Genomic DNA, 16,214 nt, shown 5'->3' on the forward strand with positions numbered 1-16,214 from the left:
AAATTTAGAGCATGCAATTACTATCCACCGGGAACCTTTGCACATTTAACAATTTGGGGTGTGTGTGTGTGTGTGTGTGTGTGTGTGTGTGTGTGTGTCTTTTTAGTGAGCTTTGTAATTAGCCTTCAAGGTGCGTATTTTTATTTCCAGTTTGTATCTAAAGAAAAGGAGGCACACCACGAGGTGAAGTACCGTATTCAAGACCATCCAGGAGAAAGTGGTGGGGTCCTAAGTCAGTTGACTGTGCCTCCACATCCCCCACGTTTTTCTACATGCAGAGGAAGCCAGGGACAAAACCACCTCCCCGTGCTCCCTGGGGTCTCAGCCTTGAACAGAAGAAGAAAGCTGGCAGGAGTCACGCAGAAGAGACCAGTCACTGTTGGGACTGGGAGGCCCTTCATTGTGGTTTTGAAAGGTAAACAGAGTGATGCCTCCAGCAAGAGTACAAGAAATGGCAAAAAAGTTTCAGGAAGGCCTGGAGAAAGAATGACCATAGGATCAGGCACCATTACTTAGGGAGAGGACGCTGAAGGGAAGAGGATGCATATGGCTTCCAAACACTTCTGAGGTGGTAGACAGAGGAATGAAGACGGGAGAGGGGACAGGGGGCTCTCTGCTTAGTAAGCTTTAGGAAGAATCTCTAAAGGAACGAATGTGTACAATCCAGGTAGACAAGTCACGTCGCATGGAGATTTTTAAGAAAAAGGGAATATGCCTTCCTCCAACAGCACTAGTTGCATGCAATCTGTCAGGACACAGAATCCGAAGCAGGCTCCAGGCTCCGAGCTGTCAGCACAGAGCCCGATGTGGGGCTCGAACTCATGAACTGCGAGATCATAACCTGAGCTGAAGTTGGACACTCAACCTACTGAGCCACCCAGGAGCCCCAAAATGGATACAGATTTAAACATAAGACCTGAAACTGTAAAACTCCTAGAAGAAAACATAGGAGAAAAGCTTTGTGACGTTGGTCTTGGTAATGATTTCATGGATATGACACCAAAAGCACAGGCAACAAAAACTAAAATAAACAAGTGGAGGAAGCGTCTGGGTGGCTCAGTCGGTTAAGCGTCTGACATCAGCTCAGGTCATGATCTCAGAGTTCATGAGTTCGAGCCTCATGTCCGGCTCTGTGCTGACAGCTTGGAGCCTGGAGCCTACTTTGGATTCTGTGTCTCCCTTTCTCTGCCCCTCCTCTGCTCATACCAACCCCCCTTTCAAGAATAAACAAACATTAAAAAATTAAAAAAAAATAAACAAGGAGGATTGCATCAAACTAAAAAGTCTGCACAGCAAAGGAAACGATCAATAGAATGAAAAGGCAACCTACAGCATGGGAAAGAATATTTGCAAACCATATATCTGATAAGGGGTTCATTACCATAATATCCTACAACTCAATAATAAAAAGCTAATAACCCAATTAAAAAATGGGCTAAGGACGTAAACAGACATTTCTCCAAAGAAGACATACAAATGGCCAACAGTATATGAACGAAATGCTCATTGTCACTAAGCATCAGGGAAATGCAAATCAGAACCACAACGAGATCTCACCACACACCTGACAGGGTGGCTGCCACCAAAAATGAAAAGACAACAACTGTTGGTGAGGATGTGAAGGAATTGGAACACTCGTACATAGTTGGTGGGAATGCAAAATGGCGTCGTTGCTATGGAAAACAGTACGAAAGTTCCTTAAACAATTAAAAATAGAACTACCATATGACCCACCAATCCCACTTCTGGGTATATATCCAAAAGAATTGAAATCAGGATCTTGAAAAGATATTAGCCCTCCCATTTCACTGCAGCACTATTCACAATAGCTCAGATGTGGGGGAAAAAAAACCTTAAATGTCCATTAACTGATGAAAAGATAGAAAAAAATGTTGATATATATATATATATACATACAATGGACCACTCTTTGGCCTTAAAAAAGAAGGAAATTCTCCAATCTGCAACAATGCGGATGGTCCCTGAGGACATTACACTGAGTGAAATAAGCCGGACACAGAAGGACAGATATAGCATGATTCCACTTATACCAAGTATCCAAAATAGCCAAATTCATAAAATCAAAGGCTGGAATGGTGGTTCCCAGGAGCTGGGGAGAGGAGAGGATGGGGAGTTATTAAGCAACAAGCGTACTTTCAGGTTAGTAAGATTAATGAGCTCCAGAGGCCTGCCATACAGTCCATACCTACAGTCGACAGTGATGCATTATCCATTTCAAATTTGAGAGGATAGAGCACATGTTAAGTGCTCTTAATAAATAAAATAAAATAATAAAATAAATAAAACAATAAAATAAAGTAAAACAACACAGGGGCATTCTTCAATTATTTTCTTTGAAGAGAGAAAAACAGGCATGACCAGGATTTCCTTGGAAAGTTCTGCTGAGTCTCCTAGTCTCCCCGGGGAGGAATGTGGGTGAGTCTCGTTCGGCCCCATGCTGCGTTCTTACCAGTGTTGTCTTGCGTGCCAAAGAGCGTGATGAAGACGTTGGCATCTGTGCCTGCGTTCTTCTTGTCCCCAGTCTTTACGGTCACTGAGAATGTGGTAGATTTGTCTGCAGGGAGAGGAGTGTGGAGAAGTGAGTGGTAGACTGCCCCTCTCGTGGAGGGAGGAGGGAGAAAACGTACTGAGTACATTTCTACATGCGTGGTGACCATTTCTAGGAATCCCTTTACTTGTAGCATGTGTTGTTCTGCAGTTGCCTGTAGTCTGGAAACTTCTTCAAGGCAGAGATGAGGTCTCCCCGCCTCCAGCTCACATAGGAATCTCTCAATTAATAGAGTTGTAGGATGTTTAGGGGAGACTTGGGGTGACTGAGAGTCGGAGGCTCATCAGCCAGGAGCCTGGTCTGACTTCTCCACTGGGAAGTTTTAGGGATGTAAGTTTCAAGGAAGGGAAGCATCCTAGAATTCTTGAAAGTTCATTCTTTCCCTTGACAAAAATGTATTGAGGGCTTATGGTGTGTCTGGAGGGGAGAACACAGAACTAAATCGGAGCAGGCTACAACCTATTCTAGCCTAGTCTAGTCTAGTCTTATTCTGTTCTACTCTACTCTACCCTACCTATTCTTATTCTATTCTATTCTTATTCTATTCTATTCTATTCTATTCTATTCTATTCCATTCTATTCCATTCCGTTCCGTTCTATATTCCATTCTATTCCATTCCATTCCATCTCATCCTGTCCTATTTCATTCCACTCCATTCCTGACCATAGCTCCATGCCTAGTCATGTGCTTTATACCCAGCCTTATGCTAGGCATGTGGGAATATGTCTCCTCACCTCCCCATTCTGGCCATGGAGGGATAAGGGCGGTACAGACACACTGCCAGAGGAGGGGTTGCTCAGAACCCACAGGGGAAGGGAACATGGAGACCGAGGGAGGGAGGCTGGAGGGAAGAAACCAGCTCTAGTTTAGGAAACCTTTCTGCTCCAGGGCCAGGTTGTCAAGGGGGTTGTTGTCACCACCTCCCCCGGCCCCCTCATCCTCGCTCGGGGGCAGCACATAGGACTCATCCACTGGCAACAGCTCCCGGGACAGCTGGCCATCATCCTCCTCCACTGCCAGCCAGCGCTGGCATGGAAAGTAGTACCTGTAGGAAGGGGAATGAGGAGAGTTTAGGAACGTCTCTTAGGAAAGGTTTCATTAAAGAGCAGTCCTGGGCTGCAAAATGACAGGCCCTCAGAGGCCCCAACACTCCCCTATCTGCCCCCCATCCAAAAGCATGGCCCTCCCATCCTACCAAGCCTGGGGGTCACCCTAGAAGAGTCACTTGCATGGAGCAGAAAACAAACATGGGGACATGGTTTCAAGGCCCCCCCATTGAAAATGGCTGCGTAAGAGTTGCCTGGAGCATATTAAACCTTCACTCAGGGTCATATTGGAGGTATCTAGAAGAAGTGCTTCCAGGGACTGTGCCAGCCTTTTCTAGAATTAACCTGGTAGCCAAAGCCACTTTAGCAGAGAGTATTGTACATAGTAGGTGTTCAATACCTAAGGGTTGAGTAAATGGATTTTAATGGAATGATACCCAATTATGCTTCTGGAAGATACAGAAAGTGTGGCTAAGGAATGGCATAGCAGACAGCTGGCACCATGTAGGGAAAGGAGGTCCACGTTAGACTCCTCAGTGTAGAGGCTGAGCCCAGCTAAAATGAAGACACCTAAACAAAGCAAAGGGGGGTCCAGGGATGATGGAGGTAGCAACATGAACTAATTAAGGACTCGCCTCTGGAGCCAGACTGGGTTGGAATCCTGGCTCTGCCACTTATAGTCATGCGACCTTGAGCCAGTTTCTTTACCACTCTGTGTTAGGGTTGCCAGATTTAGCCAACAGAATCACAGGGCTCCTAGTTAAATTTGAGTTTTCGATAAGCAATGAATAACGTTTTAGCGTAAGTATGTCCTACCCAATATTTGGGACATACTTATACTAAAACATTACTCACTGCTTCTCTGGAATTCAAATTGAACTGGCCATTCTGTATTTTACCTGGCAACCCTACTTTGTGCTTCAGTTTGCCATTCTGTAAAATGAAGATCATATTGCTTATGTCAAAGTTGTTATGAGGTTTACGTGGGTTAAATGTTTTAAAGTGCTTATAAAAATGCCTGGCTCTCGGTAAGAATTTGCTAGTACTATTGCTGTTGTTACTCTTATTGTACTTCCCTGTTTCTCCCCTGCCCATGCCTGTGGTCTCTGGAGCTTGTGGGCTGGACAGCTGGCCTTGGGCCCCCAAGCTCCCAGAACAACTCAGAGGGTTGGTGGATGCAGCCCATGTCTAAACTGGGGCCATTCTACCCAATCTCCACCCCTTCCTGCCAGACTGGATGCTTAAGATGCATTCAGGGACTGATCAGAGTCCCTGAGGAGAGAAGGAAGTCCCTCCTGGAGAGGAGGGAGCAGTGTAGGCTGGGGGTCTCATCCCTGTCAGAGTCCCACATTCCTCTAGAGACATTATTGCCTCCTAGCGCCAACACTTCAGAGAGGCAGAACCTCAGCCCACACACGGGCTCACACGGGGTGCAGAGGGGCAATTCTGTGTTCATGGACACGGATTCAAAGGGTGGGAGGAGCTCAATCAAGGGCAATATAGATTAAATTGCCTTTAAATTAGGGTTTAAGGGAAAAATGTATATTGTTCCACTTTCTAGTCTTTAAGTTATGAATGGGAAAGTTACATTTTTTATTCAACCAATTAACTTATGAATAATAGGCTTTGGCTCTTAATTATGGCCAATTAAAGGAGCCACAGAAATAAAGAAAGGAGTGGGGTTGCGGCAGAGGCGGAGACAAGGAGAGTGGGAAGCTGGAGCAGAACAAGGACAGAGGGAGAGAGAGAAACAAAGAAAGAGTGGGCGACTTATCCCGGGAGAGAGAAACAAGTCAGCCAGACGGAAGGGGTAAGGCCCAAGCCCGCCCACACCTGCTGAGCGTGTGCCTACTTGGGAAGCAGAGGCTGGCTTTCATGGAGCGACTTCTCCAGTGTCCCCAAGATACTTGTACTGGGACATTAAAGCCCCTCGGCATGCCCAGAGTGGCAGCATCTCTTCCCATCTCTTTTCTCAGATCCATCCCCCTGGAGGGCAGAACTAGAGCAGGGGCTGGGACTGGCCTGAGTGCTGGGCCTTCAGCCTCTAGCCCCATGATGCCAACAAGCACCCACAGAAGGTTTAGCAGAGGATTCCCCTTCCTCTTCCCCCCCTTCCCCTTCCCCTTCCCCTTCCCCTTCCCCTTCCCCTTCCCCTTCCCCTTCCCCTTCCTCCCACAGCAGTAAGTCCTGCTCAAGCAGGTCTCTGGGTACTGGGGACGGAAATTGCCAGGGATTCTGAAGGAGCAAAGGAGAAGAGTGGCGAGTAGGTGTGCTGGCCAGGTGTGGCCACCGCCCTGCTTAAACAAGGCCACTGGAAGGAAAGGGAGGGTTTGGGTGAGCAGGAGGTTTAAACTGATTATTGGAGCAAATCTTAAGTTTCACTCAAAAGTAAAAACTGAGGGGCGCCTGGGTGGTTCGGTTGGTTAAGCAGTTAAGTGTATGACTTCAGCTCAGGTCATGATCTCATGGGTCATGAGTTCAAGCTCCGCCTTGGGCTCTGTGCTGACAGCTCAAAGCCTGGAGCCCACTTTGGATTCTGGGTCTCCCTCTCTCTCTCTGCCGAACCCTCCCCCACTGCACCCCCGCTCATGCTCTGTCTCTCTCTCCTTCAAAAATAAATAAGCATTTTTTTTTAAAGTAAAAACTAAGGGGCACCTTGTGGCTCAGTTGGTTGGGCGTCCAACTTCGGCTCAGGTCATGGTCTCACGGTTTGTGAGTTCAAGCCCTGCGTCAGGCTCTGTGCTGACAGCTCAGAGCCTGGAGCCTGCTTCAGATTCTGTGTCTCTGCCTCTCTTTGCCCCTCCCATGCTCATGCTCTGTCTCTCTCTGTCTCTCAATAATAAATAAACATTAAAAAAATGTTTTTAAATAAAAAAAGTAAAAACTGAGAAGACAGAAAAACTTAATGTTGTAAAATGTATGTCATTTGGTATGGCCTTCCACATTTTGTGCACAAGTGCTGGACCACATCAGGTGTAAGTCAACAGGTGATACTGGTGGGATGGCATGGCCACAAGAGCATGAATCTGGAACTCAGGAATTCAGGGTTTGTGTTTCTACTCTTCCCCTATAAAGCTACGTGGCCCCAGGCCCTGAGTTCCACCACTACAAAGGCTGGATAAAATCATCTGTGAGGTCTTTTGTGTCTCAACATTCCAAGGGCCCTGAAAGAGTGTGGGGTTCCAGAGAACATCTTGTCAGATGAAACTCCAGAGGAAGAAGTCCAACAAGCTTTCTGTTCAACTCTCACTGAAAAGCCCACCCAACAGCATCTGTCTTTAATGAGGATCTAATGACACCCTCAAGCCACCAATCAGAATGGGAATCTCTATCTTCGGGCGGAAAACACGTAGAGAAAGCAAAATATATCAGGCTGAATATGGGCAAAACTCGGGACACTAAATATATTCCTAACTTTTGCGACATTTGCCTCTTCCTCTTTGAACTTGAGTGTATTAGATTTTAATGCAGATCAAAAAAAGCAGCTAACCTCTTAAAGAAGGAAGGAAGACATGACACAACCTCACTTCCTCAACAAGTCAAGAGCTATGGAAAAGAGGGAGAAAGCAGAGCCCGATGAGTCAACGACTTAACAAAGATGTGCTAGTTCAAAACAATGTACCCCTTCTGCCAAATCCCACCATTTCTGTCATGTGTTCTGAAATCCAAACATCCGAGGTTCATAGCTTTGGATGTTAGGAGGACTTTGAAGTTTTTAAGTCCTTGCTAATATGATTAGAATCTCTGGGCTGTAAGGAATCTTTAAGTCAGTGGGTGATTTGTCACACCTCTTTCCACTATAAGAATGACCGTGGACACGTGTTGAGGAAAACATCCCATCAGCCTGGGTCGCTGAGCGATCACATTGAGCAGAGTCCCCCGATGCCCTGTCCTGGACATGCGGTGTGAGCAGGAAATAAGCTTCTATTGTGTTAGGACACGACATTTTAGGGCCATTTGCTACTCAGCACAACCTAGACTATTCTGACTGGTACGACTGGAGATATAAATTGTGGGCACTATTCTCAAATAAATGGTCACGGAAGTGATGAGGATGGAAGAGTTTGCCCAGAGAGCATAAATCTGTCTGTGTCCCCCATTAGGCAAACTAACCCCCTGAGCTTGGGATCTTCTTGCTTCTTGCCATGTTCACAGTCCCCACATACACCGGCAGCCATAAGTATCCACAGCATTGGAAGGCACTATCTCCTATCAAGGTGAAATGTTCTCATTTCCTCCTTCAAATTCTTGCAATAACTCTAAGTTTCTTAACCGGCCACTATCCTTTCCTTGAAGATGCATTTTTTCTTTTTTTTCAACATTCCCCTTAGAACGTGCTACTTAAAGCCAACCCAAGGCTCCAGGAATTATCTGAGCAGAGGAGAGGGGGTGGGAACAGCCTCTCTGCATTCCAAATACGGCTACCAATACAAAATCAATCTGACACTTTTTTTAACTTTTTTTTTTCAGAGTGGCGAAGGAGTGGGGCTTCCCAGGCTAGAGGAGGCTGGAGGAAGCCACAGATAAATTTCCCCAGCTTCACCATCTTCTTACTAGCCCAAAGGACCAGAGAGGTCCTTTCTTGAGGGAATGTGAGCCTGTGTGTGGAGCCCCAGTCCACCCACGAGGGACCTCAGACCCCAGGACCACCCACTCAAAGCCACCCTCGGCTGCAAACCACCGTTCAAAAGCCTTTTCTGAATCATCTTGACTGCCTCCTGCCAGCTTGGGACTCCTACAAAGGACCTCAAGCACTCCCTACTTGAAGAGAAAGAATGCTCTCCTTTTTTGGCAATTTGCATTGTGGATCAATCCACCTCTGCCCTTCCCCTCCCACCGGCCCTTCCTCCAGGTATTTCCAGTCAGGCTCGGCTGCTCTCCAGAACCGGCAGCCTTGGAGGCCAGAGGGACTGGGCATGGCCCCGCTGCCACCCTGCTGAGCGCTAGCCTTGTCGGGGCATCAGAGCCCTGAGCCACTCTGAATCCTGCTTGGGTGACTTCAGTGTGGTAACAGGGGCTCCGGAGATCACATCCTCTTTAATCTCTCTGCCCCCAGGCCAACATCTCTCATGAGTGCCTCCCTGCTCCTTCTCTGTCTTCCTACCTCAGCCTCAGAAGGCTCTCTGGGAAGGGCACCTTGGTGGCTCAGTCGGTTAAGCATCCCACTTCTGCTCAGGTCATGATCTTGTGGTTCACGAGTTCGAGCCCCATGTCAGGCCCTGTGCTGACAGCTCAGAGCCTGGGGCCTGCTTCAGATTCTGTGTCTCCCTCTCGCTCTGCCTGCCCCCCTGCCTCCTCTCTCAAAAAAAAAAAAACAAAAACAAAAACTAAGAAGCAGGCTTTCTGGAAAAGCTGGCCACCTAGGAACCTCTGGCTGTGGAGCGGCACCCTCCACCCCAGCCTCCCTTCCCAAAGTTCTTGTCCTGTTCCCTTCATGCACGAGTTGGACAGAATTACCCACCACCTGCCGTTCATGCCCCTCTTGCCCCTCGGCTCCCACATCATCACACAGTTCAGCCGCTTTAGTGCCCTTTGTTCCAAACACCAAACATCACGGTTTGTGAAGGCCCATCTGAAATGTCACCTCGGACAGAGGAGCACCCTTGACTCCCTCCTCACCCCCCAGTCCTTGAGTCCCATTTGGGGGGTGCCGCCCTGAGACAGCGGCCCCCTCGCTCTGCCTTTCCTGCTGCCCAAGGAGTTCCTTCATAATCCTGCTCATGCCCGTTCCTTCCTAGCTATGCAGCCATTTTTAGATGCCAACTGACTGGGTTCTTACTGCCACGGTGCTGCCTTTTGCCGGGTGCCAGGCCCGGCCCTGGCCCTTACACGGGTTATCTTAATGCTGTGTGGGAGTTTTATTATCCCATTTCATGGATGGAAGAACTGAGGCTCAGAGGGCTTACGTGACTTTCCCAAGGCCCACACAAGTAAAGAAAGGAAGAGACAGGAAATGAACCTAAAACATCTGCCTCCTAGACCATCACAGTTTTCTGCTCTTCAGGGGCAGAGTCGGAACTAGCCGCTTGACTCTCCGCACTTAGCATGGCATGTGTTTGCTGAATGAATGAATGAGTCAACACAGCAAATGTGGTTTGTATTCATTAGTTGATTTAGTAAGCATTTATGGCAAGCCTGTTGTGCAACAGGCCCTCTTCTAGGTGCTGGAGAGGACGCTGCAGGGAACAAGACAGGTGAAATCGTTACCTTAGGCAGGGACCTTATATTCAGTTGTGGGGAAAGGAACAATGATGAAATACTGCAGTTGATTGTAGGTCAAACATTAGTGATGTGCAGAAAAAGAAACAAAGGAAGAGAAATAAAAGGTCCAGGGTGAGAGGCTTGCTGAGCAGATGACTGTTGAGCAGAGAGAGACCTTACCCAGAGAAAGCATGAGTAAGCCACTAGGGGAAGGAGGACCAGGGAGAAGGGACAGCACATGCAAAGGCCCTTGGCTGTTGGGCTCAAGGAACAGCAAGGAGTGAGCAGGAGGGAGACCAGGACCAAGAGTTAAGGAGGGGGTGTGGGGCAGGCCACTGGAAGTGCTCTGGCTCTCACCTGGGGGTGAATGGGAGCCTCTGCAGGTTGTTGAGCAGAGGAGGAACACACCCCTGACACAGGAGGGGCCAGGGTGCAGCAGAGGGACCAGGCAAGAGCCTCTGACCAGGGCTGGTGAAGATGGGGAGGTGGACCTTGACTCACACCAACAAGACAGGATGACGAGGGCGGGGGAGGTGATGAGGGGGCCAGGAGTGGGGGAGGGAAGGAAAAGAGAAAGGGAGGGAAGAAAGGGGATGAGGAACGAGAGGATACCATTCACGAGAGCGATAAAAATAGAAAATATCTAGGCATAAACTTAGTACGACTGTAGAAAATTGTAAAGCATCACTGGGATACCAGAAGGAACAACTGGATAAATGGAAATGCACTCCTGGGGCAGCACTTAATATTCTAAATACACAATTCTCCACACATACGATTAATGGCATAACCATCAACATTGCAACGGGATTTTTTTCTTCAAATCACTTAATGTCTTGATTTGAAAAGGCAAGAAAAGCTAAATTTTTAAAGAATAATGAAAAAGGACAAGTACTGACAGATATTAAAATAGATTATAAGGCTACGATAATTTACAAATTGTTGGGCTGGCCCAGAAATGTCAAATCAATGGAACAGAGTTAACTGACCCTAACGGAGCTCTAAGGGGAAGCCAGGGATATTTGGTCTGTTCTTGTCCTTCTGTTTTTGCCACTACTTTATCCTTTTCCAACTTAAATGCCTTAGATTTTCAGAACAGCTTGAGAAGTAAGCTGGGCTGACATCATTAAGCCTATTTATCAGAAGAGTGAATGAAAGCCCATAGACACGGAGCACTTAGTTCAGGGTGACCTGGCAAGTTTCTGAGAGAGGACTACCACAGCTCAGGACCCTGGTTCCCGGCCACAGCATTGTCCCACTGCCCTTCTCCGCCGTCACAATGACCTCACGGAAAGCCAGGACACCAGGCCACGTGAGAGGTGTGCTTTGGTGTCCCCATCTGAGGCAGTCTCTTGAGCTGGTGGGGCGGGGTGGAGGTGGGAGATGGGGTGAGCCTCCTCACCCCTTGCCCTGCACAGAGAGTAGCCCAAGAAGAGGGCTTACTCTAAGAGACACCAGACTGCAGACCAAGAAATTAAGTCAACGTATGTTTGTTTATTGGGTGCCCGCTACATTCCGGACACTGGCGAGCACTCAGCAGCCCTACAACACACTCAGGATCTTGCCTGCCTTCCTCTCTGTCTCCCCCTGCACCTCCCCATCACACCTCCAGCCTTTTTTCATGTCTATTGCTCCGTGGCCCCTTTTGCTCAAGAGGCAATGGGGCCTAATGATGGAGACGCACCAGACTCATCATTGATGGTCTGGAGTTCTGACCTTGGCTCTGGCATGAATGGACTCTGGGGGTGTGGTGGCTTCACCTCCTTGGGGCATGGTTCCTTCACCTGTCAGGAGGATAATATGCCTTCCTCAACCTAGCTCCTGGTGGTAGCTGGGAATCCTGAGCAGGGGCCAGCAAACTATGGCCTGTGGGCCAAATGTGGCCCACTCACCTGTTTATGTACATCCCACAAACTAAGCATGAATTTTACATTGTCTTAAGTTTATTTATTTTGAGAGGCAGAGGGAGAGAGAGAATCCCAAGCAGGCTCCACCCTGTCAGCACAGAGCCTATTGTGGGGCACAAACCCATGAACCTCGAGATCACGACCTGAGCCAAAACCAAGAGTCGGACGCTTAATCGACTTAGCCACACAGGTACCCCTGAATTTTACATTTTTAAAATGGCTGAAAAAAAGAAAATCTAAGGAACACTGTTATTTTGTGACATGTGAAAATGACATGAAATTCAAGTTTCAGTGTTCACGATAAAGTTTTATTGGAACACAGCCACATCCACCAAGTATCACCTGTGGCTGCTACCCTGCTGCAAAGTCAAATAGATCAATTATGACAGAGACCAAATGGCCCCAAAGCCTAAAATAGTTCCTATCTGGCCCTTAGAGAAAAAGCGTGCTTACCCCTGGTCTAGAACATTAAAACACTGTACTGGAAGCCGCTTCATATGTGGAGACACGGATGAGTGACTAAGTCTAGGCATGGAGACTAGGCCAGTGGAGGTCTGACAGGGACAGGAAACCCGACCTTCTGAACTGAGGGATCTCAAGAACTAGATTGGAGGTCCTGTCACCTGCCAGGGCAGGAACTCCAGGGGGCTGCCCAGTGAGAGGGGAGAGAGAGAGGCAGTGCCCACCCAGCCAGCCACAAGAGCCAAACTAATATACAGCCACCACCCGCCCCCCCAGCCTCAGACATCCCAACCACCCCACCCTCAGCCCTCTTCCCAGGACTAAGAAGCAGGCATGGCCTTCCCCCCCTCTCCTCAAGCCCCACTCACGTGACTTCATTGTTCATGTCGGTGATGTCTATTCTGTCCAGGAACCAGCCCGGTCTGTTGCCCGAGTTGTCATGGCGAATCCGAATCTTGGTCAGAGCCCCCAAGTCAATAGCATAGATGGTGAAGTTATCTGTCTGGGAAGGGCCAGAGAAGCACTCAGAGGGATGCCCCCCCGCCCCGAGACATGGTGCGCCCCACCCCCCTTACACATCAGCACCTGGGGGATCCTGGGGCCGGCAGGGAGACCCAAACCATTGAGGGAAAGGGGTGTGGAAACCTGTGGCAGCCAGTTGACTGTGTGTGATCTGCACTCTTTTATAACCTGCCCACACCAGGGGTCTTTTCACTCTGTGTCCCAAAGGGTGGCAGGAGGAGTGGGAAGGCCAGGAAGGTGACCGTGAGGGGCAGAGGAGAAGGCAGGTGGGCTGGCCGCCCACGTTTGTGTTGTGGGGTGTGTGCGTGTGTGTGTGCGCGCCCGTGGAGGGCCCATTGTTGGGTGTGTGCTGAAACCCTGTGCTATGCGTGCACATGTGTGCATAAGCCCCTTCAGCCACGCATTCTAAGCACCTGGGATGAGCCAAAGTGCAAATCCAAGGTGATTTACAGAATTCAAAGTGTAAATACAAAGTGATTCACAGGAACAGGAGACTTGCACTCCCTCACCGTGTGAGGAGGAAGGCCGTGCGTGTAGCCCAATATACACGTCTGCACTGCAGGAGGCAGGCGACATCGGGACCTGATAAGGGATTCCTCTTGGCTGTAACTTCTTAAAATCTTTATATTGAAAAACAATCAAGTCTACAGAAAATTTGCAGAAACAATACAATGAAATTTTATATGCCCTTCACCTACATTTTGCAATATTTGCTTTCCCTGTCTCTCTCTTTTGCAATTATTTCTCCAAAACGTTTAAAAGGAAATGGCAGATACCATGACTCTTCACCTCTGAATTCTTCATCATAGCTTTCCTAAGAACAGGTGATTCTCATACAATCCCAGGACAATTACCAAACTCAGGAAACACAATACTATCGACACAATACTATTATCTAACATACAAGCCCATACTCAAATTTCATCCATTGTACCAGTTACGTCCTCTATAACAGTTTTCTTCCAATCCAGGATCATAGTGGCTATGGAAATAAACCCTAAACCTCAAGTCATGGCAAGGCAGTGTTGAAAGAAAAAGCAGGCAGCCTCTGAAAGAAATCAGAGGAGCCCAGAAGTACTTTCATGGGTTTGGTTTCTCTTCTTCCTCTGTGTGGATGAGGAAATGTGGCTTTGGGATCAGGGGCAGGAATGAGAAAGGTGAGCTGGGGACAGTCTTCCAGCCAGAGAATATTGTAACATCTTGAAGGACAAAGATGACAGCTGGATTTTTCACACTCTCCCCACGATACCTGGAAGAGGGGTGCGCGTGCATTTCTCTCACCGCTCAAAAGCCTTCGTGGCTCCCGCTGGGGCAGGACCAGGACTGAGTCCAGGCTTCTCAACCTTCTTTCAAGGCTCTCATGCCCCACCCCCCTTAACTGGACCATCAAGCTTCCCAGAGGCAGTGCGCCCCTTGGCTCAGCATTAACACAGCACGGTGGGAAGACTCCCTGTCCTCGAGCTGGGCCTTCCAGATTTCCACCCCACATCTCTGTCCCCCGGACCCAGCCTCGGGGAACACCTCTCACGGTAATCGTGGGCACCCATCCCACACTCACCCACCATGGCCCAGTGCACAGCTCTCCTTCCTACCATGTTTTCCCCAAAGCGCCCTCGGCACTTCCTCCTTGAACCCCCCTGCTCCACCCCCTCAGTGCCTGAGCGTCTGCTACCTGTAATATCTCTGGTCAGTTCCTGTGGGCTTCGTGGTGCTCGACGCTCCCCTCCCTGGCCTATCTTATGCCCCCCACCACAAGGCGCCGGAGCTCACAGAGGAACCGCTTCGATTACAACTGGGTGGACTCAACAAAGCACCCTGCTGGACACCGTGCTGGTTGGGGTGTGGCCTCCGGAACCAGCAGTCGCCACCACCCACGCAAGGGCCAGAGAGCCCCCACTCTACCTGGCCCTGCTCAAACTTGTTGGACTTGTCCGACTTCTTCAGGGGCCGCTCGCCTGTGTCCCCGTACTCCTCCCCGTAGATGGTCAGGTAGACATTGGCATCGGTGCCGGCCTTGGGCACATTCCCCGTGATTACCTGGACCTCATAGGTGTTGGCTGGGGACAGAGAAAAATGTAGCGTTGAGGACACCTAGGCCTCGGGGTGGACCTGAGGCTCAGCCTCTCGGATCCAGCCAGCTCGTGGGAGCGGGAAGGACCTACAGATTCCTCCACATCTGCACTAACCTGGAAAGAACCTATCCCTCCCCACTGCTCAAGACTTTTCTTTGCCATGAGGCCCAGGAGCCTGAGAGTCGAGGGGAGACGCCCTTGGCCGCCCTCCTACGTTACATCCCACTTTCAGTCATCGCGAGCTACATCCACGCTCCCCCTGAGAGCCGCCCGAGGGGGCAGAGCTAACCCCAGGCAGAGGCCTGTCACAGGTCAGGAGACCCACTTGGGAACCATGACGGGTGCCCCGCTATGGGGCTGCCACGTGACTGGCGAGCTAGACACCCCCCTTCACCAGGCCCCCTTCAGCGGACCTGCAGACCCCTCCTCGGGCTTACGCTCAGGACCCGGCCGGCCTGCCGGCACCAGCTCCACGACAAGTTCATTGTCCTCCTTGCCACGGGCCAGCCAGCGGTGGGCTTCGAACTTGTACTCCTCAATCACCTCCTGCATCCCCGGCCCAAACTCCTCCTCTTCCTCCTCCTCCTCGGTCTCCTCCTCCTCCTCCTCCTCCTCCTCAGACGAGGACTCCTCCGATGAGGACTCCTCCTCCTCGTCCCCCTCGTCCTCCTCCTCCTCATCGCTACCCTTCTTTTTCTTCTTCTTTTTCCTCTGCAGCTTGGCCTTCAGCCGCTCCTTCTTGAGCAGCTGCCGCAGCCTGTCCTTCTCCTTCTTCTTCCGGGCCTCCTCCTCAGGCGTGAGCTCCACCTCCCGCACCACCAGGTGCCGCAGCCACAGCGTGTCCACGAACCAGCTGGGTCCGAAGCCTTCGCCCGTGTGCCCCAGCCGGATCTTGAAGACCTCACCCACGTCCGCCGCCTCCAGCTGTACAAAGCGCAGGGCAGTGGCTGGGGGGGCCCCTGGTGTCCTCCCCACCTCCCCTGTGCAGCCAGGCCTGGGCCTATGTGCAGAGCCCCAGTGGGGAGGCCCAGGGCCTCGAGCTCACAAGCTTCCACCAGCTCCCTCTCTCTCAGCCTGCTTGTTCGGCCGGCCTTCCAGGACCTCTTGCAGCCCCTCCTTCCACCCACACTTACTTCCTTCTCACCCCTGGGTCGTAGTCAGGATGGTCTCCCTGCCTCTCTCCCTTCACCCCGCCCCACATCCACACATGCACGCACACACACATGCACATTGCACTCATTCCTGTCACTCCTGGCTCCACACCTCTGTTCATGCACTCCCCTCACCCAGAGCGCCTTTATTCCTTCCTCTGCCTCCAAGGAAATCCATTCATTCCATTTCCTGAACCTTATTACTACTTTCCTTTTCAGTTTGTGCTTTTCTGCATTCTCTTTCCAAAGTTTTTTTCAGCATGAATCATATACAACTTTTGTA

General features: G+C 49.9%; 1 protein-coding gene across 2 annotated transcripts in view; it reads right to left on the minus strand.

Annotated features, from left to right (window-relative positions):
- Positions 1-16,214, minus strand: part of LOXHD1 (lipoxygenase homology PLAT domains 1) — a 164,233-nt gene that overhangs the window by 53,011 nt on the left and 95,008 nt on the right. For both annotated transcript variants that reach the window (XM_053205540.1, XM_053205539.1), the window contains 5 exons: positions 15,218-15,704; positions 14,611-14,765; positions 12,555-12,688; positions 3,446-3,615; positions 2,471-2,575 (listed from right to left, as the gene is read on the minus strand). In XM_053205540.1, coding sequence (XP_053061515.1) covers positions 2,471-2,575; positions 3,446-3,615; positions 12,555-12,688; positions 14,611-14,765; positions 15,218-15,704 — 1,051 coding nt within the window. The remainder of the gene's footprint in view (positions 1-2,470; positions 2,576-3,445; positions 3,616-12,554; positions 12,689-14,610; positions 14,766-15,217; positions 15,705-16,214) is intronic.

The sequence above is a fragment of the Acinonyx jubatus genome, chromosome D3, assembly GCF_027475565.1.
Source record: "Acinonyx jubatus isolate Ajub_Pintada_27869175 chromosome D3, VMU_Ajub_asm_v1.0, whole genome shotgun sequence".
In the NCBI taxonomy this organism is placed as follows: domain Eukaryota; kingdom Metazoa; phylum Chordata; class Mammalia; order Carnivora; family Felidae; genus Acinonyx; species Acinonyx jubatus.